The 27666-nt window shown below is 31.7% G+C and overlaps 1 protein-coding gene across 9 annotated transcripts in view; it reads left to right on the top strand.

The window, feature by feature from the left end:
• The window catches only part of DGKH (diacylglycerol kinase eta), a 217618-nt gene extending 190164 nt beyond the window's left edge, over positions 1-27454 (top strand). For 5 of the 9 annotated variants that reach the window (XM_031958432.1, XM_031958431.1, XM_031958430.1 and 2 more), the window contains 9 exons: positions 207-320; positions 563-697; positions 1482-1648; positions 2422-2527; positions 4802-4894; positions 8313-8432; positions 8799-8904; positions 10305-10435; positions 17067-27454. In XM_031958432.1, coding sequence (XP_031814292.1) covers positions 207-320; positions 563-697; positions 1482-1648; positions 2422-2527; positions 4802-4894; positions 8313-8432; positions 8799-8904; positions 10305-10435; positions 17067-17156 — 1062 coding nt within the window. In that variant the 3' untranslated portion in view covers positions 17157-27454. The remainder of the gene's footprint in view (positions 1-206; positions 321-562; positions 698-1481; positions 1649-2421; positions 2528-4801; positions 4895-8312; positions 8433-8798; positions 8905-10304; positions 10436-17066) is intronic. The other 4 variants (XM_031958437.1, XM_031958436.1, XM_031958434.1 and 1 more) reach the window with 3 other exon arrangements.
• Positions 27455-27666: the final 212 nt, after the last annotated feature.

The following is a 27666-nucleotide window of genomic DNA, read 5'->3' as shown; positions in this document are numbered from 1 at the left end:
TAGGTCATGTCCTATAGAAGAGACCCAGCTTCCATAATTCATCTGCTATTCTCTTCATTGTTTAAATCATAAATGCTTTTATACTGCAGAACATTTTTATTTCCAAGAATTGATTTTGTTAGACTAAAGTTTACCTCACGCTTGAAACCTAACACTTTGTGTAGTTTTTAAGCCTTTCTCTGGATGTGTATTCATTTTCCTTGCAGATATTTACTGCACCATCATTTGATGACAAGATACTGGAGGTCGTTGCAGTATTTGGTAGTATGCAGATGGCAATGTCCAGAGTCATCAAACTACAGCATCACCGAATAGCTCAGGTCTGTGTCTTTTGCAACATTCAACAACAGGCCCTGGGTCAGGGAGAATTGAGTTAGTTTAAGTAACTGATGTCAGATACTAATTTATAAAGTGTTGACTTTGCTTTAATGTTAACTCTTAACATATCTTTTCTCTGGATAATCCTGGCTAAAAACCACAGCCTCTAAAATAAAGCTGAGTGCAGAGAGACTATTATCCAGATCTATTTGTGCTATAAAATAACATCTTTGTTTTATTTCAGTGTCGGTCTGTAAAGATAACCATACTTGGAGATGAAGGGGTGCCAGTTCAAGTAGATGGAGAGGCATGGATCCAACCTCCAGGGATTATTAAAATTGTGCACAAAAACAGAGCTCAGATGTTAACAAGAGACAGAGTACGTAACAGGAACCATTTTGCTGCCTGTGTCTGGTTTGCTACTTTACCTTTTGTTAAAAAACAACACAATTAACTTGACTCATTCTGGAAAATAAAAAATAAAAGGAAGATTAAGCTTTCTTCTAATATTAGAAACTCAAATGAGTTTCATGTGCTAATAAGCTCATGTGCTTATGATCAACTCATGTGCTCACTAATTCTAAGATTAAACACTTAAAACATTAAAAACATAGACTTCATTCTCTTGCACATTTATCTTCACATAGATTAAAATATAAAATTCAGGCACTTCTGCGTTTCAATGCTATATCAGTTAACATATACAACACATACATACATACATTTATATGTATATATCTGTGGACTCACAAATATTTTTATTTGACTACACAAGATATAATAAATATACATTTATAATTATCACAATGATATATTTATAATTGTAAATGTAATTATATGTACTTATTTTTTCCTATTTATTCATTATAGTTACAACATATTATGCATTTATAATTTTATGATAAAAGATATAGGTATATTTTTATATATAATTTGTGTTTTATTATGTATTTGTAATAAATGGTATAACTATATAACACATACATACGTTTAAAGTTATTTTGATTTTGTAGCAAAATGAAAACATTTTATCTAGTACAGTTCCTATATTTTTATTGGATTTAATTAGTTTAGTTGGAAAAAGATCGCTTTCATGCAGCATTCTTATTTAATTTGGTTGCAAAACAATAAGCTAATAACTCACCAAATATTGAATTCAATAGGCTTTTGAAAATACCCTTAAATCTTGGGAAGACAAACAAAAGTATGATGCTTCTAAGGTACCCTCCCGACCTCAGTTATATCCACCACAAGCTATTGATTTAGCAACAGAAGAGGAAGTTACACAGATGCAACTCTGTTCACAGGCTGCAGAAGAACTTATTACTCGGTAAGCACTAGCACACTGACAGAGTTGGATCAACCAATTAAACATTTATTAAACGCCTATTCTACTGGGTGCCAAGCTTCAGACGAGATTTAATATGATAAAAATGAAATAGTCCCTACTCTGAAGGAGTTTACATTTAGAGCAGGAAACAGGGATAGCATGTAAAATACATTCACTTATTTGCAAATCTTAAAGCATGATATAAATGCTATATCCTATTATTATTTTAATCAATAATGACTAGCCTCTCTCCTTTTCTAAACATATCTTTTATCATTAATGTCTTATAAACTACTTTTTTGGCAATCAGTTATTGTTGCTCACATCTATTTTTAGAATTATTTCCACCAAAAATGGTGAAAATAAAGTTTTAGCACTTAAAATATTGTGAAAAGGAAATTGTATTTTGATATAACAGTTAGATTCTCCGATGGTGCAAGATAAATAAAGAATTAATGAATTTATGTTTTATCAAATAATCCTTGAGTATTTAAGTCATTGATTAAGCTTTGGCACTTTCTGTATAAATATTTTTGGCTATATAAGGGTGTTTATTGTAATAGAATTTGAGCTAAATTAATGGTGTTTAAAGTATTTTTCTCCTGCAATATATGTATTTTGACTTAAAAGAGAATTGTTTTTAATTTATTTAAGTTATTTACTATTTTCCCACATTTTTCAAATTCTCACATGTCTCCCTATCCTGATCCCACAAAACTACATACCGATGATCCCCCAAAAGGTAGGCTGCTAAAATTTTGTTTTGTTTATAGAATCTGTGAAGCAGCAAAAGTACACAGTCTTTTGGAGCAAGAATTAGCTCATGCTGTGAATGCATGTTCCCATGCCCTGAATAAAGCTAATCCAAGATTTCCTGAGGTAAGGAACTAGTTTTTATGGTTAAAAATTCTTAATTTTTTTTTCAATTTTAGTTCACTATGTTTTCCATAGTATTGAAGTCATTACTGATAGTTTTTTTTTTAAACATGCTTAAGAATTGCAGTGATTGTAAGAGAAATGTATGATTTGTATTGATGTATGTGGCTTCCTTTCTCAACCCATTATCTATTTGTCTTCTTTTCTGTTTTCCATTATACTTTGGATTCCATTTTTGGTATATCACTATAATTTTGTTGTTGTTTGGTCATTTCAGTTATGTATAACCCATCATGACCCCATTGGGGGTTTTCTTGGCTTGCCATTTCTCTCATCGCTCTGTATATTTCTCTTCTTCGTATTCCTTCTTTTCTTCTCTCTTTCTACTTCTTTTGCTATACTTCCTTATTTTATGATTCCATATGAATAGAGCCCAGGTTTTATATTGTAACCACTTTAATCAGCAGTATGTAGGACTTTTCAAAGATGTAAGCTGAAAGGATTCTTGGTTAATTGTTAAACATTAGATTCAGAATAAATACTTTTTTTTAAAAAAAAGTAGCCTTTTTATTCAAATGGATAAAATGCTCTTGTTGTGTCAAAACATAATTCTTTTAGAAAGATGATACTATTCTGAATGAATTGTAAAAATAGACCATAAGATTTCATTCTTTTGTCTTATTAGATAGATTGGTCTTATTGGAGTCTGGGAGACCTAGGTCCAAACCATACTTTATTAACTGTATTAAGTCGATACCTTTATTCTTTCCTCTTTCCAAGGTCCCCAGGTCCCCAAGAGCACATTAAAGGAACCCAGATCTTATTTAAGAACTTTATTAGCAAGCATATCTATGAGACAACACACACATACACGTCTATATGTATGTGCAAATATACATGTACATTCCAAGTCCTGTCCCTACAAAACTATAATGTACATATTCATTTTAAGCTTTGTTCCCTTGACCCACCTATGGTACTTTTAAACATCATCCTTCTCCTCTCATCAAATTAAATTTCACTAAATCCCAGCTTCCCAGAAGTCCTCCCTTTATTATTTATCACAGTTTTCATGACCTAGATCATGATTATCTTTTGTTACCAGGATAACAACTTAAGTATCCTTGGACATCCCTGCCAGCACTGAATTTAGCTTGACTGGCTAAGGGCTGCTGACTCAACAGTTGGGTGGTCTCAGCTGTTTTCTTCTTCAGTTATCTAGATCTTTTCTATGGTCTCCAAAGTAACCATTTCTTCCCTGTGAGTCTTTCCTTTGTCCAGATGTCTGAATGATTCCATTTATTTATTGGGAAACTCATATGGTACAGATGAAACTTAACACAAGATCCTTAGCACTTAGACTCTAAGGTTAGAGATTCTTTTTAACCTTCAAACTCATCATAGCTTTGACTTGTTAACCTCACTTGGCATTATCTAGGTTAAGACGTATCTTATTGCTTCTCAAATTTCATAGATTTCCGGTGACTGAATCACAGCTTCCCCTTTCCACCCCTCCCCAACAAGCCAAGTCAGAAAGCTTCACTTTCCCCAACTCCTCACTTCACAGGGTCATTATTGGGAGATTAAATGAAATAATGCCCTTGCATTATATTATTTCATGTTTATTGCAAACTTTAAAGAATAACATGAATATTAATTTTATTATTATTATTTTTTCTAATTGAAGTTTTTTTCCCTTATTTTAAAGCCAAGATTTTATTAATATAAGTAATTTACTTAGGAGAGTTATCTGGAAAAGTCAGAGAGGTTAAGTGATTTACGCACTGTCATACAGCTAACATATCAAAGGCAGAACTTGAATCTGTCAAGAAGACCCTCTATTCATTCCCCATGCTTTTAAAATAAGTTACTTAAATAAGACTTGAAAATAAGAATTTGGCACTATACTCGGGGCCTAAAATAAATCTGAATATAAATCAGATAGTAGAATACTGAGAATTTAGTTAATGCCATCTTTCCTTTTATTCCTTTTGTTTTGAGTTTTGAAGGGGATGTGTTTTTTAGAAGTGGGGAACTGAGTATGTTTACTGGAGGCAGATGTTTGCATTTTTTTAGCCCATGAATATAAGATACAGAAGAAAGAGGGAAGTGTAATGAGACAAATTTGCAAATTATAAGGAATCTTGGTTAATTCAAATGGCTTTGGAAAATTACAAGGCCAATTTAACTAAGAATCTCAATATTTTACTGATTAGTAATGATTGGATCACTTTTTAATTCAGTACCACTTATCTCTGTGATGTTCTTCTTTTCCAGAGTCTTACCAGAGATACTGCCATCGAAATAGCTGTCAATGTGAAGGCACTAAATAATGAAACAGAGTCTTTACTAATTGGGAGAGTTCCTTTGGTAAGGAGAGGGAAAGAAATGTTTGATATTAGGGCAATATGAGAGAATTCATTAGAAGGCAGATTCAATAATGAATCTTTGCTTATGAGGTTTAGATGTTTCCTGTCCCTTTTTCTAAGTTCTTTCTTCTAGTGAATGAAAATCATTTCTATGCAAAAGAAAGAAAAATCTATTCACGTGTTGTGCCATGAATGTGTTATAAATTTGTAGATTTAATTGCAGCATGTTTCCTGAAAACACATTCTTTTGCTAGTATTTCTCCAGAAACACTTCCAGAGGAAGGCCAGGTTATCATTCACTGAATTAACACTGAAAATATAAATGATATAATCGCTATTTGCCCAGAAGGGGGCAAATGTGTAACATGATTGGTCTTAGCCAGAGATGGACTATTCCAAGCATAGGTTATGCTTTAGCCTACCTAAGCATAATGCCAGAAAAAACCTTGAAATATTGAATGATATTGGAGATGTAGTTTTAGTTTCCTAAGGCAAGGGTTCTTGCTTAAGCTTTTTTGTCATGGACCCCGCGGGCAATCTGCTGAAGGCTATGGACCGCTTCTCAGAATAATGTTTTAAAATAGATTTACAAAGCAAACCAATTATATTGAAACACAAGTATATTTCTTGAAAAAAAAAGTTCATGAACTGTAGGTTAAGAACCTTGGACATAGGACTTGTTCCAGGGGATACTGTAGTTAAGGTCCAGTCTAGAACCAACAATTTATGAATCTCAAGTCCATCACTTCCTTAGCTGTTGAGCACAGTACAGTGCAAATGGTGGGTGATAAACAAATATTAATTGGATAAGTATTAACTAAGAATTAATTATATCTGGATATCATAGATAGCTGGAAATAGAGATAGGTAGACAGACAGTTGTAAATCACTTATTAAATGTGCTAAGCACTGGGGACATATTTGCAAAATATTTCCTGTAGAGAAACATATCCAACATCCCCATGCACAGATATTTAGATAGATACATAGCAAAAATTAATGGATACATAATTGATGATGGATAGATAGATGATAGAGATGAAGGAAGGAAGGAAGGAATAAAATAAATTAGGAAGGAGGAAGGAAAGCAGGGAAGGAGGAAAGAAAGAAAGAAGAATTCTTAAAGAAACACAAGTGTTAAGAGGAAACTAGCTTGGAGCCAGTTTTCATGGGAGGCTGGCAATTCCTTCTCATGCCCTTGTCCTGGTGTAGATATGTGTACACAGACATTTCCTTTTGGAATCACTGTGCAAGGCTCCAAAGCCACCAAACTGCAGAAGCTGGAACAGCCCTGTCTGGTGAACATGACTGGTAGTGACAAAATGGAATTCTGTGCCACCTGGCATTCCCTCCTTTTCAGCTGTGAGGCCTTATCACCTATTCTTAGCAATGACTGGCAGTGACTTCTTGCAGCTTCAATCAAATGTGGCTTTGGTCCCAATTACTAGAATGAACATTTGTACAGGGAAGATATTAGAAATAGCACAGTTTCTAAAACCTTACAGCAGACAAAGTATACTAAACAATAGAGCTTTTTCATGGGACCTTGGCAAATCACTTAATTTTTCAGGGATATCTTTTAAAAATATGATATTGTATATGAATTTTTAAACTGCAGTAGTGAAAAGAATTTCCCTACTGAAAGTTCCCTAAATAAATGAAATTGCTGATGTGGACCAAACAAAACTGTTCCAAAATGAACGATTCGTTGCATATGTCAGGATGAAATGAGAGATAATCTCTGTTCTTAGCCTAATTGGAGGAAGGGAATAGTATATTAATTTTAAAAATATGTTTGGGACAGCTAGGTGGCACAGTGGATAGAGCACCAGCCCTTAATTCAGGAGGACCTGAGTTCAAATTTGGCCTCAGACACTTAACACTTCCTAGCTGTGTGACCCTAGGGCAAGTCACTTAACCCCAATTGCCTCAGTTAAAAAAAAAATTTTTTTTGCCTGTGATACAGGCAAGTCACATGATATTAATAAGTCAGGAGTAGGATTTTAATTGAAGTTTCCCCAATGCTAAGGCTTGCCCCTTTATCTACTAGGCCATTCACTTTCCGCCTTGCACATGTTTGCTGAATTAACACAATAGAACTGCAATGAAGGGAATTTTCAGATTAAGTTTGCCTGTGATACAGGCAAAAGATGATAAAAAAAGATAATAGAAATGTTAAGCTTAAAAATAAAAGTGAGTCTTACTCTATAACTTTTTACAGTATATGTTGATGTTATGAGGAAATATTTTCTATGTATTTAAAGTGACCTATCTTTACTGTAACACACACACACACACACACACACACACACACAGAATATGTCCACATATGTATATATGAGTGGCAATTACTTGGAAATGATATTAAGATTTATTTATAGAAATTAATTACAGATACAAGAAATGCATTTGAACTCAAAGAAAATGATTGTTATTCTAAAGGAGCTGGAAATCCCATCACAAAGAATATGTTTTGCTTATACCAAGTTAAAAATATTCTGCAAATTACAAAATTCAATTTACTTTAATTTTAGTTTAATTAAATGCTTATTGTGAAAAGAACTGAGTTAGGTACTGGGGTTACCCTAAGGAGCACAGGACAAGTACTCAACTGACTACAATAGTAATTAGAATGTCATGAGAATACAGAAAATTCCCAAGGAGAACAGCAAATAAAGACACCCTGAGAGAAAGAAATGGGTGGAAGAATGTGCCAGGCAAATAAAGCAACCACCTTTATTCTGAATACTATTTCCCCTCGGACCTTGGAAAGTTAGTCTAGGACTTGGGACCCAAGAGTCTTGGAAGCAGCAACAATTAAAAGACTACTTTTTGTAGAATGTTTACTTTTTTGCCTACTTAAATCTTTCACTTGACTAATTGTATATTACCTTATTTGTTTCACCTTAGTCTCTACAATTTTTCTCTAGACATTTCTGAGTCTCATGCTTATTTTTCTTATACTTTCATGTCAGAAGGTTTTTGTCCCAAGCAGTTCTCATAAGGCATATCTTTGACCATCATTTTCTGTATTCATGATGTCCTTTATGGTGCTTATTTAAAAATTATATTTCTTTCATATAATTGGTCTAGCCAGTCTGAAGAAGAGTAATTTCCTACCTTTTTTACATAGAGAAAAAAAATAACCCAATAACAATATACATGAATAGAAATGTCAGAAAGCAACTCTTTTACCCTGTGGGGTTACTAAAAGTACAGCAGCTGTTGATGATATCATTGGGAAGCAGGGATTACAGTTAGGGTGGGAAGAATATCATGTTTCATATAGTGATTTAGAAACAAAACGCCACACATTTTTTTTTTCATTGCTAACTAGATTAATAAAAGTTATGCAAAGTTACTTTCAAAGTATTTTTCTGAGGTTGATAAAGAAATATTTTTAATCCTCTGGTAAATAGCAGTTGGAATCTCCTCATGAAGAACTGGTATCCAATGCTTTACATGGTGTGGAGGTGGAATTGCAGAAATTAGCAGAGATTCCATGGCTTTATTGCGTCCTACATTCAAATGATGATGAGGTTTGTGAACTTTGATTCATTTCAATATGAACTTTGTTCTTTTCACATTAAAAATAAGAAAGAGGGAATATAAAACAGACAAAATAATTAAGAATAATCTTGATTTTTTTATTCTATACCAGAGCACACTTTTTAATTCTTGTTCAGAAGCAGGCCAGCTGGAAGTCAGAATTCATAAGTCCTTATATAAATAGAGGTAGCCAAGGGTCTTATGAACCACTGGATACTGAAAATGTTTTAAAGTTACCCTGATTTCATGATATTGACACTTAGAAGAAATATTCAAGCATTGTCTTTATTGTACTAGTGGGTTTCCCTTCCTAAAATAGCATAGAAGTGGCTCATTTTAAAATTTGTTTCGAACAGGATCCTCCTTTGGATTATACAAAAAGAAACAAAAGCACTGTATTTCGCATTGTACCCAAATTTAAGAAGGAGAAGATCCAGAAGATGAAGGCGAACCCACTACCTGGTAGGTGCTCCATGTGACAAGCAGAAGTATATTCTCATTGTAAAAGAACTGATGAAAAAAACGTTGCACCTAGAATATGTAGAAAGGATTCGGTGGGCATCCCCATTTATCAGCTGTATAAGGAAATAAGGTAACTGCTTTTTTGCCTTCTACTTTGCTTGGTGGATGTCAATGTATTTGTGTTTGGATGGTTCTTTATCCTCCTAAACAGCAGTCGAAGATATTGGTATGTGACTTGTCTTTCCATTTCAAAGGGAAGGATCCAGACATTCTAGAGTCTAGAGCTTTCATCTGCTCCTCTAACCTACTAAATATGTTTCCCTAATAGCCATACAATCTCTTTTTCCTCTCACGTATAGATGTTACCCTGCTATTTCTTCATCCCAACACACACACACACACACACACACACACACACACACACACACACACACAGCAACACCTATGTTTATAAAATAAAGAATAAATAATCTCTTTGCTGTTCTCTTTCCAATTTTCCTTTTATTCATCTCTAGAGATTGAACCTGTTGACATTGTATGCCTAAAATACAAACAAGAGCTGACCTTTTTGGTGGTAGCTGCCTTTTTTTTTTTTTTAACAACCAAACACATTTATTACCTATTTGAATTATCTTTTTTACAAAAAAACTCATAAAATCTTAATGATGAGGTTTATGAAACAATTGTTTAAGAACCAATTTTTAAAAACTATAACATGGCACATGAGTAGGTTAATCTGAAACTAATCAATGTTTAAAAAATGTGCAAGAAAAATGATCATTCTGTACTAAACAATACTATAACATGACTAACCTCAGAATGTAGTGATGAAGCTTTTAAATTTTAAAATAAAAGTTGATTTAATAGAGTATTGGCTACTTTAATTAAGAGCATTAGAGAAATCAGTAGAAGATTCAACAAGATTTTAATCAGAACAAAGTTTCTGTAAAATTGAAAACCCCATATCTGATTTATATTCTAATTAGAACTTGTAGCTCATTTCTACTGATAATGGAGCTTATTAATGGTCAAGAAGTAATCAGAAGTCATTTAGCCCACATATTGCTGGTCCTAATAGTAAAAAAGTAAAGTTTTGATACATGTTTTGTAGTTTGGGTAGAGGAAATTAGACTAAAGCTGAAAGCACGGCTGCAAGGCAATCAACCCTGATTTCAGAGAGATATTTTCTCATATTTATTGCTAACCTGTAACCTGCATGGAAAAAAAAAAAAAAAAACAAAACCCAGGAAATTGTCCAGTTTTGTGGAAATGATACCTTTAACTTTTTCTTTGGCTAGCACTTGCAGTTCTATTCTGTTCTCCTCTCTCTTTTGCCATCCTTTGCTTGTAATGCATTGAGCATGTAGAAATTAAGGGGGTTTTGCTCTTAACTTTGGTAGTTCAAAAGTGGGGCACAGATGAAGTTGCTGCTTGGCTGGATCAGCTCAATTTGGGAGAGTACACAGAAATCTTCATCCGCCATGACATCCGAGGGGCTGAGCTTTTGCACCTGGAAAGGCGAGATCTTAAGGTATTTCCTTTGTGCTACTTTTCTGCTCTTAAAATTTTTCTCACATCTTAATTCCTTTCTTTTGTTCCCCTTTTGTCATGTGCTTGTGGCTTGGCTTATTTTATGCAAATATGCAATAAATTAATGCATACCATCCTGTGGCCTGAGCTCTTTCTGTATTGCATTGTATTTGAATCTGAGAATATCAGCAATATGTTCTTGTCAAATGCTTCACACAGAATGATAACATAGTTGAGACTCAATGAACATAATCATTTCCCTCTGCAACAGCAGCAGCTATGACTATATACCTATCTGGTTGAGCTTACTGCATGAAATCAGTTTGGAAAGTGACAGCTGCTGGTAAAAGATCTCAAAGGCTTCTTATGTAAGGTCAAGAGCTGAAAATTTGTTCATAATCATTAAGCAATTTAGTAAGCATATATAAGGATCTGATGGGTGAAAGTTAGAATAATAGTCATTTACATATCTTATTTCGCTGATAGTAAAACTGAAATTTGATCATGGGCCATGTTAATAAGAATAGTAATAAATTCAAATTTCTTATCAGTTAACTACTTAAAATTCATTTTTTCATTAGCAAATTAAATCAAAATTATTATCATTTTTAAAGAAAACATGGAGCTAGGTTGTCAAAAGCAATAGGGATAGATTTTTGTTTGCAGAAAGGCACTATTTGGCCAAGAATTAGCATTAGAAATATCCAAATTATTCTAAATTTGTGTGAGAAGAAATTGTCTAAAGACTTACATTTTTTTTCTTATTCTTATATTTATAGAACACTGAAATTTGCAATACATACTTCATTTCATTTGATTTTTATCATAACTTTTAGAAGTAAAGGAAAAATATTTTCATTTTACAGATTTAAGAAAATGAGGCTCAGAAAGTTTATCTTTATTAATTTTCTTAATAGCTCACATTTGTATGGTGGTTTAAATGATTTGCCCACAACTAGTGAGCCCAAGGTTAGCTTTCTCATTACAAGGGATTTAATAATAATTAGCTATTGTTGCTAGCTTAAGTAGTAGACAAATAAGAAAAAAGTCTCCTTGTATGTTGGAACAGTATACATTATTTATATTAGCATTAAGAATTACAAGTGGTCAGTATCTTTAGACACAATGCATCTTAAAAACCAATTGCAGAGTGCAATAACAACTCTGTCTTCACTTATCTTGATAATGGAGTGATGTCTTTGCTTATATGGACATTAGGGGAACCAGCCAAATGTGCAAGTAAAAGTGTTCAAAAGATCTTCAGCATTCCTTGGGATTCCTAAATTTATCATCATGAAAGTAAATTAGACTTTAAAAATTTTACATAGTATTTTCTTTCCCTCCAGATAATTTAGTTCTAAAGAACAATGATAGTGGAAAGAATTAAATGAATATTGTTCCAAATCATAGCAAAACTTTTTGCTTCAGAAATGATCATTCCTTCCTGATTCATTGGTGAGGCTATTGGCAATAGTTATCTCCTCTAGATATGAGGAGATATGAGTCTTGGAAGGATTGTAATAATGACTAGAGGTATGAACAGGGTTAGAAATTTTTACATTTACTTTCAGCAAAAGAAAGCTAGTTAAATATACCTGATACCTCTTTGATTGTTCTTATCTAGTTCTTAGAAAATCATTTTATAGATTGTGTTCTGCCAATTTTCATGTACATCGTATGTGAAAAGAATTCAGTATGTTATGTAAGATAGTGTCAGAAACCATATTGTTTTCTTTTTCTGTACTATCATTGAAGTTCCTGAGTATATACAAAGATACTTGAGGACAGTTCTATTATTTTTCAGTTTTTATCTAAAAATACTACAAATTACATATGATGGTAATTATAATGAAAATGAGCTTAGCTTTATTTTGATATAACATTTTGTGATTAGTCCTTTATTCTGGAGATATCCCAGATACCTAGAATTTGGAGACTAGTATTTGGGACTAGCATCAATATATTTATATCCAATAATTAATAAATCCACAAGCATTTATTGAACACTTGCTATATGTCAGATGCCGACTAAATGCCGGGGAATACAAAAAGAAAATCAAAATGGCCCTTGACCTCAAGGTGCTTAAAATTCAATGAGAGAAACAATATATATATATAAATGATACATGTACATGCATGATATATATACAGTGTAAGTGAAATATGACTTTTGATAGGAACTAACATCTTTAACAACATAAGAAGAAAACTAGAAACAGTGTCCAGCAGAAGGTGGTGTTTGAGCTGAGGCTTGCAGAAATCTTGGGATTCTAAGAAGGGAAGATGAAAAGAGAGGTTAGACTAGATGTGGAGGAAACTAGAGGAAAGTCATGGAAATGGAAGACCCAGGATCATATTGGCTGGAGGATTATAGAAAGTAAATCAGTATGGCTAAATTGTAGAATATGTGGGGCTTGAGGGAGCAATGTGCAAGACTCTAGAAAAGTGTGAGAGAAAAGGGTTATTAAAGGCTTTAAATGCCTACCAAAAAGTTAATATTTGATCTTGCATATAAAAGGGAGTTTACTGAATAGAAGGGCTGAAATGTTCTTACCTACACTTTAAGAAAGCACTTCAGTAACTATGTAAGAGATAGTTTGAAGAACTGAGAGATTGAAAACAGAGACATACTGGAAATGCTTGCAGTTATCTAGGTGAGAAATATTAGATAGATAGATAGATAGATAGATAGATAGATAGAACAGTCTGGGAGTTATCCAAGTAGTGATGATAATTAAGCTAATAAAATGACTAAAGGAGTGCATAAAGGGAAGAGAAAGGGATCTGGAAAGAACTTTGGCAGCATACTTACAGTTAATGGGTATGATACAAAAATTCAGCAAAAGAGACCAATGAGAGGTCAGACAAGTAAGGGGAGAACTAAAAAAGAGAAATGACACAAAAAATCCAGAGGGTTCCATATTACTTTAGGTATTTTAGAGATTTTGTTTGTTCTTGCTAATAGCTATTGCCTAGAAAGGAGAAAAACAACTATATTACTTTCTCAAAATTAAAGGAGAAAGAAGAAAGTAAGTGAGGAAAAAAGTGTTCATTTGGAAGATAGCAAGGCAGAATGGAACTGAGACTAAGTAGAATGGAATTATAACCGTAATTCTGCTACTATATGGATATGGGTACAAAATTATTTCAGCCACAATGGCTTTATCCATAAATTCTAGGAGATGTACTAGACACCATTTAAATACTTTCCAACTTTCAAAAATCAGTAATTCTAATTGTTATAAAGACTCTTTAAATAAAGGAAAATTTTAAAAAGTGTTATAATTTTAGCATCTATACATATTATAAGTTTCGAAGAGTACGGTATCTAGCATCTATAGAGCACTTTGCATACATGATATTATTCATCACAGCTCTATAAATATAATGGTGTGTCCTTGTAGACTCATAGAGAGAAGTCTGTATCAATTTTGGCTATAATGGTTTCTATAAGCTCACTTCTCAAGCACAGGAAATAGTTTAAATAATCCTGTCTTAAATGATACAGTGCTGAGAAATGTTTTTGAAGCCTTCTATTTTGAGATTCATTTGGCACTGTCTAGTGGAGATTAGGTATCATTTATACTTCTGAAGTGCTTAAGTTCCTATTAGATTTGGGGGCTCAATGGTTGGAAAATATGCAGTCTAAATGTAACCTAACAATCCCAAGGACAGTCAGTTCCTTAGCCCAACAGAACTTTTGAAAGATATTTGTTTTATTTTTGACAGAAAATCAGTTTAAGAGTTCTTGGAAATAAAGTGCTAATCAGTAGCTAATACATATCTATTAAAATCATATTAACATTTTATTTCTTTCTTGAGGATGATAAACTAACTTTCAGGAAGAGGAAAATTATAAAGTTACCAATGCTGTCTTCCAGAATGTAGTTAATCAAACTGATTAAAGTACTAGAAGTATTATTTTCTCAGTGTAATAGTGATAAGGTAGGTAAAATTGACTATCAAACTGTACCATCTAGGTAGCTGTCAACAGTATAATAAATTTTGAAGTATACCTAAGTGTTGAGGATTTTTCTGGGTTTAATATTAACATTTGTGCTCTGGGTATAAATTCTGGTGAGCGTTGGGACTAGCATCAATATATTTATATCCAATAATTAATAAATCCACAAGCATTTATTGAACACTTGCTACATGTCAGATGCCGACTAAATGCCGGGGAATACTAGTGGAAAGAGAGTTTATTTTTGTATAAAAATCTGGTGAGCGTTGTAAGCCTGCTCTTGCCACACAGTACTGATCGTTACTTCTATCAATAAAAATGAGTTCATTAGGTTAAGACCATTTGAGCAAAGAGGAAAGCAATGGTGCTGGACCTACGGTTGTCTTGCTTTAAGGACATACCTCTAGAAAGTAAATGAATGAATGAATAAATGAATGAACGAAAAGAGAAATAAAGAAGGAAGCTGTAGTCTAGAGGTAAGGACAGTGTGAGAAGTTTGATTACTAGTACACATAATTCAAAAGGTCCACTGAGGGAAGGTCAAATTATAATGCACTCTAACTATAACAAAAAAAATTCAGTTATTGGTCTATATAATTCTTATTGAGAAAACTCAGCTACCATACAGTACTTCTTTATATACCCACACAGTATAAAAGGTAAACGTATTATGAAAAAGAAAATAATGTTATTTCATCAATATGGGGAGCTTCTGATATGGTTATTTCTCCCATGAAGCTGCCTTTGAATTAGTATATAAATCCAAGAGAGTTCATTTATATGCTGAGAAGTGAGATAGCTTTTCTGAGGTCATTCAACTATAGGATTTGAATCCGGGGTTTTCTGAGTATAAGTCTAACACTCACTCCATTAGTACATACAACATGCCACCTCTGAAGACAATAACATTTCTGTGGATAGTTGCAAAGCAAACATTTAGAAAAATTTTTGATGGGCCAATTGCATATTTAAAAAGTTTTACAGGAACTGATCTGTAATCTCTCTCAGGCTTGAAAATAGTTGTAGGTATTTGAAAATAGAATTTTTTTGGGAATTATTCAGCAGTATTTCTATTGTAATATTTATATTAAGAAGATTCATGATTTTTATGGGTTTGTTGATGCTTTTTAAAAAAATATGGCTATAAGATAAATGTTATCAATCACATTTAAGGAGTTTTAAAGAATGGATAAGGGCAAGATTGGTTAGAAATTTAGAGTATTCTTGTATTCATTCTGTTTGGACATATGACTTTGCATTTCCTTTTAACCTTACATTGCTTTGCATGTTGCCTGAAGCCACTGGTTTATAAGTCATTTCAATGACTTTCTAATTTGCTAAGAAGTTGTCTAATTTTAAGTATTAACAAAATGTTTGGAATTATTTCTTACAAAGAAGTACTGTAATTTAGAAGATTGAATATGGTTAATTCAAGAGATAAAAATTAAGATAAAAAACCATGTATATATGGTTTTTTGTATATATGTATATTTATACATACACACACATACACATATATACATATTTGGATAGATAGATGATAAGCAGATCGATAGATAGAAAGACAGTGTTGAGGGTTTCTGTATAATTTTACAGGAGTCCACTGAGGGAAGTTAAAATACTTTGGACTCTATAGCAAAGAAATTTAGGTAAGCAGTTAGCCAATATAACTTTTATTGAAAACTTAGCTCATTATACCACAAAGCAATATATAAGGAGTAACCCAGCATAAAAAGTATCTCAAGAAGACTTCAATCAATCATTGTTGATTGATTGGTTAAACCCAGTATAATAAGTTTTCACACTCTCAAAGAGAAAACATAGTTTCATTAACATGGGGAGCTTCTGGTATGGTAGTATTTTAGCTAAGGGGAAATTATGACTATTTTGGATCAGTACAAATCACACATTTATGCAAGTTCAACATTGATATCTGATATTAAAAAATGTTATTGAGAAATATGAGGAGTTTAAGGGAATAGTCAAAAGTTCAGCATTCAAAGCACTTCCCTAGGATAATCAGGGATACTTATTTACATTCTATAGTTATTCATAGTCACTGATGTAACAATCAAAATTATTTTTGAATATAATTAAAGTAATAATAATTTCTTCATGAACATTTTATGAACAAACATTCCTAACCTAGAGTGATAGAAATTGACATTTGCTTTCATACTGTTTTCCCTCATTTTTGAAATATGGAACTTGAGCTTCTACAAAAATGTATGATGCTATAGATGCATCAGAACCAGCAATGTACATCATTCCCTCATAGACATCCCTGTGTTTAGAAGAAAGAAATTATACCATGTCTGGAATCTTGAAGACTTACCAACAGTGTTTTCAAAGAATTAATGTGAGGCCTCTGTAGGTACTTTCTTCAGAGGACACGGTCACAGGTTGGTGATTTCACAGTGAGTTAGATAAAAAATTCATTTTGTAAATGCCTTTTCTTGCTTCTTGCTAATTCCACATTCAGAACTATTGAACATCGAACTCAGTGGATTCAGTGTTGTTCCAATCTTGTTGTTCAGGTTGAATATTTCATTGATAGTTTTCTCCTAAAAATAAACTCTCTTCTTCTTCTCTCTCTCTCTCTCTCTCTCTCTCTCTCACTTTTTTTTCTCTCACTTTCTCTCTTTTTTTCTCTTTTTTTTTTTTGTAGGATCTGGGGATAACGAAAGTGGGTCATATGAAGCGAATTCTTCAGGGAATTAAAGAGCTAGGAAAGAGCACTCTGCTGTCTGAGGTGTAATCCTACTGGTGCTAATTCTTGAAAGAGGGAAAATTACTAGTAAATGCAAAATTATTGGAGGCAGTTTGCTCTCCTCGTAGTTTACTGTGTGGATAAAAAAGCACTAGTGCACCCCAAGTAGGTGGGTTTATTTATGTTGTGGATGAGAAGCTTGGTTGGAGGTATTAAAAAAGATTTTGTGCCAAAAAAAAAAAATAGCACGTTTTGGGAGGCCATTTTCTTATTTTGTGGACCTGGCATGTTCAATGTGCCTCAATACTGAGGAAAATATAGGAGCACAGTAAGCTACAGTGTTTGAAAGATGAAATTGTGAAGTGGAAAATGTCCTTAATCCTGGCCTAATGTGGCTTTCCTACAATGCAACAACATATCATTATGTGGAGACAGGTTTCATTTTGGCTGATCTGAGGCAGAACTTCTTCCTTGGAATCTCTATTCAGAGGAATGAGATTTAAGTCTTACGGATTTGTATGTGAGATTGATAATGCCTCAAGAGACCGCCATTCAGTAGTCAAGGAAATATAGTTAACTCCACAAATACTGGGGGTACAAACTACAGTGCACGATGTTCCTGCCTGAACTGACTTTTTTTGTTGCATGACACATCTAATACTTTTAACACTTGAACAACCTCAATATTAGTTTTTAAAAGATTTAATTTATTACTCCCCAAATATATATATTTTTGTTGTTTTTTTCTGTTGTTTAGTGTTTTATTTTACCTAAACATCCTGTGGTTAAGAACTTGTAGATGTGAATACATTGTGTTTGTGCCATATTCAACACCAATGTACATTTAATGTAAGCTAGTTTTCTTTCAGTAAATCACGTGCAGTAGGTATATCAGTAAAGAAATGTCTCTCATCTTACCTATTGTATCAAAAAACTAATACCTGGCTCTCCAAATGAAAAGTCCTATCAAAAAGTTCATTTAAATTAAAAATTATTTCCTGTTCCATCTAGGATGTATAACATATCTTTGGCATATTTATCATACACATTTCTTGTAAAAATATTTTTTCAGAGATTTAAAAAATATTTAGCTATGGTATTTGTAATCATCTTCTATGTGACACAAACAGATAGGGTATTAGCCCGGTGCTATTTCCATATTGTACCATGGGGCTACCTAATAAATGTCAAAGAAAAGCAACAATTTAACCCCGATATAATCTTGAGATACCATTTTATTGACTTTCTAAACATTTGTTTGCCAAATACATACACAAAATAATTCATACAAAAGCAACTAAAATGAAATCTCTTCAAAAGTAAAGACTGGTTAAGTTTTTGATACTTTATCCTTACTTGTGACTTGTGCATATTGTGGTTGATGAAATCATGAAACTCCGATTCAGTAGATTCATTCATCATTCTCTGAGTGTCTATTAAAAAAAAAAAGTCCACTGGGTTCCTGGCTAGCAGACTGTTCTATTATATCACATATCTGTACTTAATTCTTTCATTTCTAATTTATGAACATATCTTAATTTCTGCCAAAATTTTTGTTTACTGTGTTAAAAAGAAAGAATCGTGAGAGGTAATTCAAAGAAGGATTTTTAAGTCAAAAAGCTAAAACTGGTTTTTAAGCATGATTTGATCATTGCCTAATGTGCATTATATGATTCCACAATGACACATGCAAACAAAACCCTTTGCTCCAACCCCATTTCTACTCTTACGCTTCTTTATGATCTAAGCACTTTCCTGTTAGTTTGCAAAATAAAAGAGATGGAACCAAAACTTCACAACTCTTATATCAGAGGTGCCTCTCATGCTAAACCAAAAAGAGAGAAAGAGAAAGCTACCTTGGAAAATAAGAAGTTTGAGCTACATTTAGCAAAACTAAATAAAAAAGCTAAATAAAATAAAAATAAAATTTAGCTTTTAAGAAAAGGAAGATTTTCAAGCTCTTATATATTAAGCAATGCACAAATAACTTAGTGTTTTAAAAATAAATTATTGTTAAATTTTGCTTGACATTGACCCCTTTAATTTTAAGTGTTATATGTGATATCTCTATGTGATCTCTATTTTTGACCAGTAAAATCTCATTTACTTATAACTTCAAAATTAGAACTAAGATTTGTGCTGCAATTGTCTTTTAGAAGACTCGTCTCCCAAAAGCAACTTTGATGTTAGTGATTTAATTTTAAAAATAAAATTGGAGCATTACTCCTTGTCCATGTGCAAAATTTCCTGAGCCCAATTCAATACACGAACAGCCCAGCTTTTCTGGGTTCCCATAAGCTTGATTGGGGGAGCCAGCTTTCTTTGGCTAGTAAGGTACAGAAAAGAAGGCAAACCCTTTATAGTTTATAGGTAGGATATTAAAGTAGGTTTGTGGAATGAAGGGGAAGATGTTTTCACTCCGATTCATACCATGACTTGGACATAAAAAGTTTATTTCCCCTAACAGAGCTGGTTGAATTACCATCACTGCCATTGTGGGCCCAAACTTCCTCTGATACCCTCACCCCCACCCCTTCAAGTGCTTAAGGATGCAACAGAATGTGAAGCCCTGCCTTTGGTCAATTTTTACAAAATGGGAGGCTAGTTTCCATTTGTTCTTTAGGACTAAAAGAGAGCAGAAGAGCAAAATTTTAAAATAATTTTTTTTCATTCAATGTATATTTTTCCAATGAAATATTCATATAGGAATGAATCTTTTGGCAACAAAAGACCATAGTAACTTTTTTGTTTTTGATTTAAACATGCTTGTGTGCTTGGCTTTACCTTACATTTAAGACTACAAAGCAATTGTGCATTGAAAAGTTGGAAAGTTTTAAGTGGTAGCAATTAAAATCACATTTTGCATGTAAACCCTTCAAAGAAAGAAATAATGAACTAAACAAGGATATTTTGTTTTGTAGTGTACTGTTTTAATTCTGTAAAATAGTACTTCATAAATTAATGGTACCTTGAAAGAGTACTCTGAAAGTTAACTCACTGCTTCCCTAATTTCAGTCACATAATTTCATATATGATATATTTTATTGTTTATTATGTAATCAGGTATCTTTCCAAAATCCACTTAGTTTAAGAAATGCTTTACTTATTAGTGTTTATGTATAGGTTATTATTTACTAAAAAACATTGCCAAAGATGCACTAGCCATTTTAGTGCCTAAGTGGAACTACTTTAGGCTGTTTTAATTATGTGTTGGTTCAGGAAAACAACTATAATGCATACTGTGACTTAATTCTATTTGATATTAATTCTACACATGATTTCAAAGCATATTCAGAACAATTTCTTATTGAGAAGTCAATGTTTTAAACTTTCATGCTATATAGATGTGAATTCACTACAGGATGTAGCTAACTAATTATGCACTGAAAAAATCTTTCAATCTAATAAATGCTTCTGTCTACTCTCCCTAAATATCTTGCCTATGCACCTTGAAAATGCATGGAGAATAAAGTTATAATGTTAGACAATGGTTATGCAAGTGATAATGAATGAAGGATGGTCCAAACAGCTCTCAGAATTTAGAGATTTACTACTCCTCATTCTTCTAGTGCTATGTAAATGTCTCTGTGTGTGTGTGGGGGGAGGGCATGTTTATTATGAGGAAGAATTATGGGTGGGGTGAGGGTATGCGTGAAAGAGTGTAAAATTTAATTGTATTGTTTTTATGAATTCTTATTGATTTTTCTTCTCTCTGTACAGTATTTTTAATTGTGCTTTCCCCCTTTTTCTAGTAATCAATTCATCCATCAACCTCTTTATAGGATGGTACTAGCTACCTTTGAATTATAAGAAGTTTTCTTAAAGAAATACTCTAAATTTGAAGAAACACCAGAATTATTATTATTTGAGCATAAGAGACCATTATATTGGTTTTCACCTTATCACTATTATTCTTGTTCTTGCTTTATTATTTTTCCTCCAAACTAATTTTTGGGAGTAGAAAAGAATATATAAAATACAATATTTTGCATTAAGAGGCAAAAGGCAGCTGTGCTTTAGTGGTTTGTTTGTCATATATTCCATTCTTTAGAGGAAAAGAACTCCTATATAGTCACTTCTAATGCATCAAAGTTCAATTCATTATCAATTTCAAGTGTAAACACTATCTTATTCAATAGAAAACAAGAACTTTATTCCATTCACATGTTTAACATGCTCTATTTACTTATATTTATATGGTGAATTGAATTTTTAAAAATTACCTTTCAAAATCTCGTTGAAAAAAATCGAAATTAAAAACAAGCCATAATGTTAAGATTGTTCTCCCTATCCAAACACATTTTTAAATATTGTTTTTCTAAGTTATAAAAGTTGTGTGTGTTCTATGTAAAACATGGTAAATTATCTATTTGAAATTGCATTTCAGAGTAAATTAATGAAATCTAGAGGAAGGTAGTACTAATTCTACTATTCATTAAAATACATGAGTTTGATACTCGGTAAAATAAAATATGACATGTAAGCTGATAAGGACATAGAATATATTTTGTTTGTGATCCTTCATGTTTGATTGCACTATTAATGTTTACCACTGTTTATTCATATCTATAGTTGTACCTCTAAGTATTAAACTTATGAATAGCTAATTTTTTTTTACAGTTCTGGTAACTGGTAATTAGTGATATAGAAGATTTTGATAAGTGTAACAGTTACAGTTTTATGAAAGAGATATTGTATATTAAGATAATAAATTGGAGTAATATAATTTATCCTGTACCTAGGAAAATACATGATAATTCCAAATTGTCAAGTTATAAATTGGTTATTTGTCCTGTTTCAGAAGTGAGTTTGAAGTCTCACTTTCACATTATATAGTGTATTTATACAACAGGCTTTTCCTTTTACTGATTTTGGGTTTTTTTCCTAATGAGTGTTTTGCTGTGATTTTTATATCAGAATATTATCATGCTGCTCATTCAAACTGCAAAGATTTATTCTGTTTTGCAGTAATTTTAAGCAGATGAAATATTTGAGTAACAAATAGCTTTATATATTTGGTTAACTTTGGGGCAATTTTAAATTTTAATATTCTGTTTTTGAAAAGGGAAAAAAAGAGCAAATGTTGACATCAATAGTAGTGATGATAGACTGCATTAACAAGATAATAATCAGTAGAAGGCTTTACCAGTTGTATAAATCAATGTATTTATCTCTATAAAAATATATAAACAAACTTGATCTTTTATACAAAAATGCATTTTCTAGTTCTTTTATACTGCTGTTGCTTACTTGTTAATAATGCTGTTAATTTGCTTACATACTTGAAGCACTCATTTCTGTGAAACAGAAGCCCATCTTGTTCCTTTCTGAAATCCCTTGTTATTGGAAAGATGACTTTGTTTCTTCTCACAGATACATGGATGGCTGAAGTTAAATATTGCAGGCAACTATCACTTGGAATGTTATTGCAGAATTACTGCATTTTTTAAAGTGTGGAAAAATGAAAAAATGTAAATGAATTTCAAAAATTTAAGAATGCTGATGTTTTATTCCCATGTTCCAGGATGTTAATTTTTTCTTTATCACCCAAGCAAATTTTCTTCAAAACTAAATTTCTGCCTGATATTAATCGTCCATCTTTATGACTTGGGAGAAATAAATACTTGCACACCTAACTTATATACAAATAAGCATAAAAAAGTGTTTCCGTCTGCAGAATAACATGAAGACCCACTTTGGAGTGTCATTCACAGAGTTATTCAAATTTGTGTTTGCAATTTCACTATCTGTATATGTATATAGTTTATTTGCATTCTTTAGAAATCTAAGAAATCCATTTTGTTTTCTCATCAATTACCAACAAACAATTATATAACTGGGTGTCTACTTGTCTTTTTAATTATGTTGATACATGTTTTAAATATGTTTTATATAAAAATTTTGCAAGTTTTGAAAAACAAAATTTTAAACATTTTCAAAAATCACATCATACAACCAAAACAAAAATCTATTCCAGGTTAGTATGAAGTATGTTGTGTACCTAAATTTAGCTTTTTATTCTTAGAAACCCTAAAGCCAGTTTATGTCAGTTTGCTTTTATAAGGCAACCAACAGATTTTTATAAATTTCCAAACTCTTACAGAGCATTAGGGATAATTTTTTAAACAAATTATTGTGAATGTTTTAAAAATAAAAAAAGACTTAGTCACATCATTTATTATCTATTAGCATGTAAAGTGATGGGCAGTGACAATTCAGTTATCAGCCATTATTATTAGACAAGATATTTTTGACACCAAGATCCAACAATATTGTTTGGTTTTGTTTTGTTTTGTTTTTTTGAGGGTGCAGCTTACTACCAGTCTGCTTCTTACTGTAATTAGCTTTCTTGCCTAGCCTTTTCTGTTTCTGTACTTCTACCCTTTGTATTGACTTTCTCCTTAAGAAAAGACAGAAATCTGATTTTAAATTTGGAATATATTAGAAATACAATTTATGTGTCCTGAATGAAAATCTATTTACAATTGAGGAAGAAATGTAGAAATCAGAATAAATTTTTTTGATGGTGGTTATGGGGTTGACCTAGAAGGCAAAATCATAGAAATCAGAATAAGCTTATTACAATAATCAAATTACCTGGTAGTATGAAATCATTATTTATTATTGAATTATTACATAATGAAATGTTACCTACCACCATATGCTACCTGGGTGTTGCTTTAAAGGTATCTTTACTCAAGGATTTGATCAAGTATGTTCATGTTCTTTGTTATAAGATAATTTGTCTTATAGAGTTGTGATTGGTATCAAAGAAAATACCCAGAATAGCAGATGTTAAAATATAAGAAAAACTGGATTAGAAATGATTGGTCAGGTATTTTCATATTTCTTTTTTTCTGACTACATTAGACTAATGGCAAGACTGATTAGTAGACTATACAACAAGAATATAAAATGGATGAAAGATTATGATTGTGGCCTATTATAAAACAGGAAGAAATTAAGGTTCTTCCTTAAGAAAAAAAAAAGTTAAATTTTTGAGTGGTTTCTCAACATACAGAATAGTGAGATTGAAAATTTTCAAAATTGTACATTTCTAAGGTTCCTTCTTCTAGCAAATGAGACAGAAATTCTATTGTTACTAGCTTAGGAAAGATGATGGAATAAAAACAAAAATTATCTAGTCTCCAGAGAATTATAGTAATTGAACTGTATATAAAAAGAATTTCCCCTCCAGTCAAGAAACATAATAGTCACTAATTGGAAACAAACTATAATATATAATAGTACTATTAATGGAGACTTGGGAATTTTTAATATTTTTTAGTGACAAATCAAAGTTCTTACAGTGCCTATGTGTCATTGAGACTATTGCTGAGGTAGGGTGAGTCATGAGTATCTCAGGTTACATAAAATCTGTTACCATTTAGACACATACAGTTTAACAAAAATGTAAACATAAAATCCAGACAACACTGGTTTTGTATCTTTTCAAAAGATAAAATTTGGGAAGAACCTCAAATTTCATCTAAAAGTATTAATATACAGTCTTATTGTAGCTTTAAGCTATTAGAAGACCCTGTACTTGTGTGTGTGTGTGTGTGTGTGTGTGTGTGTGTGTGTGTGTATTTGTCACAGCTAAAAACTAAACTGAACCTTATGTCCAAAGCAGGGAGAAAAACTTAAGTTCATGAACTATAGAATATCAAAGCTGAACAAAACTTTAAAAAGCTTTTAGTTAAGGAATTTTTACCTTGGCAAGCTGGTGAAGTTTTATATATGAATCCCTTCTGAAAATGATGTTTTTAAATGCATAAAATAAAATTCAAAGGAAAATAAAAGTTATCAAAAATAAAGATGTAATTTTTTCCCATCAAAGTTCCTGGATCTCCTAAAATCAATCCTTATAGATCCCTTAGAAAGAAGGGTGGGTGAAGTTAGGGGTCTGTGGACCTTAAGTTAAGAATTCTTAGTAAGATCTAATCTCTAATTTTAATATGAGGGAACTGAGATCCAGAAAGATTATATGATTTGCCTAGCACATGATATAAAGTATGTCTTGATTGATTAATTTCCCAAGATCACAGTGTAATTCGTAAAAGAGCTGAAGCCAAAAATGATCAAATGTCTTTTGATTTTAGGTTCAGCATTTCTTCCACTCAAGTGATGCTGAACATTTTTTGATAAAAGATAGCAACTGATTACCAAAATGACAACTATTTTTTTTATCAGAAAATACTGACAAAACTGAATTCCTAATTCAATATATAAGCCTATGAAACTCATAAGTATTTGTGAATTTGAAACATATAATTCACTGACAGAAAACAGTTATTGTTATTTTTAAATTTTGGACATTGATATTTGTCATATATAATATGAATACACAGACGTTTTACACATTTATCAACTATTCAGAATGAACAATATTCTAAGTGATTTTGCATATTGAAGAACAAAATGAAACATTAAACAGAGCTTATTTTTAAGTAAAATGATCTACACATTCTGAGTCTTTAAGTTTTCTAAACACTTCTAGTTTATTATGACTTTTAATTATTATTAATGCCACAGTCTGGAGGCTTAGGAAGTTACAACATCACTTAAAGACTAAATCTGTTTCCTATTAAACAGTTTTACTTTTGAGATTTCTTTTTTGCATATGAGTTTATTACTAAAAAGATACTTAAAATCATATTTTAAACAAGTGAGTCTTGCAGACAAATGAGGTATATTTTATTTAAATTAACACTAAATTCATAATGAAAAGCACAATCCCCATCTTACCCCATCCCCTAGTAATAAGTGTGCATTACAAAAGACTCATTCCATCTTTAAGGTCAGATATTTTCATAGCTTAGTGATAGCATCAAGAACATTTTAAACCATTTTTGGTTAGAAATATGTAGTTTAATTTATTTTTCCTCATAATTACAGATTGTACTGAGTGATCCAACTCATAGTTTTTAAGTTTAAATATGAGTTAAAGTCAAGGTTCATCGCAGGAAATTGAATTTTCTACTTCACTACAGAAACCAAAACATATAACATGAAGTGTTAATATATACCTATAGAAAGAACATATAGTCATATTTCCTGAATTATTTCAAAGATTTTTGAAGACATATATACCAATTTATAGATATATAAATTACATATATCTACATATTTACATTTCTAATCTACTTATTATGGAATGGAAAGTAATAACATGTAACATTCAGATAAGGACACAATTATCCTAACATAAAGTTATAATAAATATATTATCTTCAGATTCATGTGCATTAAATTATCTAAAATAATCATTCATGAATTTTAAGCAAAGCATCTTTGAGCACTGTCAGTTTGGTGGGTTTTGGATAGTGGTTTGTATTTTTGATGTTGTTTTCCTAAAAAAAAAAAAAAAAAGTCATATATATCTATATGCTAAAGGAAAAAATTCCTATTGCAATTAAAAGCATTATTTGAACAAGCCTAATTTGGAATCTTTATTAAATGTCACCTATTTGTAAGCTTCATATAACTTTTACAAATTAGTTTTTATCATGTAAACCATCTAACAAAAAAAAGATGAAGCACACTGATTAGGCATGCCATCTTTACACAATACACATTTGTTTTCTCTTTCAGCAAAGATGATCACAAACTGAGTGGATTTCCTGTTCATAATCATCTTGACAGTATGAAATTAAAATGCAGTTCCTACCGACCTTTATGCTGCAAAAACTAATCTTTTGGTGGTATTTCTCTTCTTTTTCAATCTTTGTCATTTGTTTGTTTTTAAAGATTCACTTATTCTATTGTCAAACACCTATCAGTTCACAACCAAAAGAGACAAATTGGCTTCTCTCTATTTCACAATGGGCTCTGTTTGCTACAGAAAAGAGTGAAACTGTATGTTTGGCAAATATGCCAATGAAATATATCTATTAGAAGATGAGTCATTACTTTGACTTTTTTTGCTTTTAATAATTGTAAGGAAATGTTGAGTTTTATTTGTTTACATACTGTTTACAATGGCACAGTTTTATTTTTTAATATATATATATGTATACAATAATTGAGGTATTTATTGCATACTATTTTAAAGATGTTTTATGTGTTTTCACCTTTGGAATATATTGTTACATTTCCTTGTACAGAGATTTTGGTGGCTTTGTTAATGTAGTTAGTAATTTTTATGACTACTAAGTGACCAGTTTTTGGTGCCTTTTATTGTTGGATGCATGATTATATATTTATTGTATGGAAGTCACTGAGATGTGTATTTTTGTACCCTGCTGGAAGCAATGGTTGATTTTGTTGTATATAATGATGGGAGATATCTCTCCTAAAGGATCCTTACTTGAGATCTTTCTTCTCAAATAAACAGAATGCATTCAGTGGATGTGTCAAGCCTAAGTTCTTTCACAGTTATGGGGAAAGGGGAATTACAAGTTAAACTTGGAATTTTTCTGGTTTTTTTTTTTTTACAAGAACCATGATAACTCAAAAAATGCACAAATGTTGAAAGCACATACTCTATAAGACATTTAAATCTAAGTTTTGAAACCTTGATCTCACAAGCCAAATTTTAGTTGAATGTGGGATTGAA

Source organism: Sarcophilus harrisii, chromosome 3 (genome assembly GCF_902635505.1).
Source record: "Sarcophilus harrisii chromosome 3, mSarHar1.11, whole genome shotgun sequence".
In the NCBI taxonomy this organism is placed as follows: domain Eukaryota; kingdom Metazoa; phylum Chordata; class Mammalia; order Dasyuromorphia; family Dasyuridae; genus Sarcophilus; species Sarcophilus harrisii.
The sequence above is the reverse complement of the archived record's forward strand: the minus strand, read 5'-3'. Positions and strand labels throughout refer to the sequence as shown.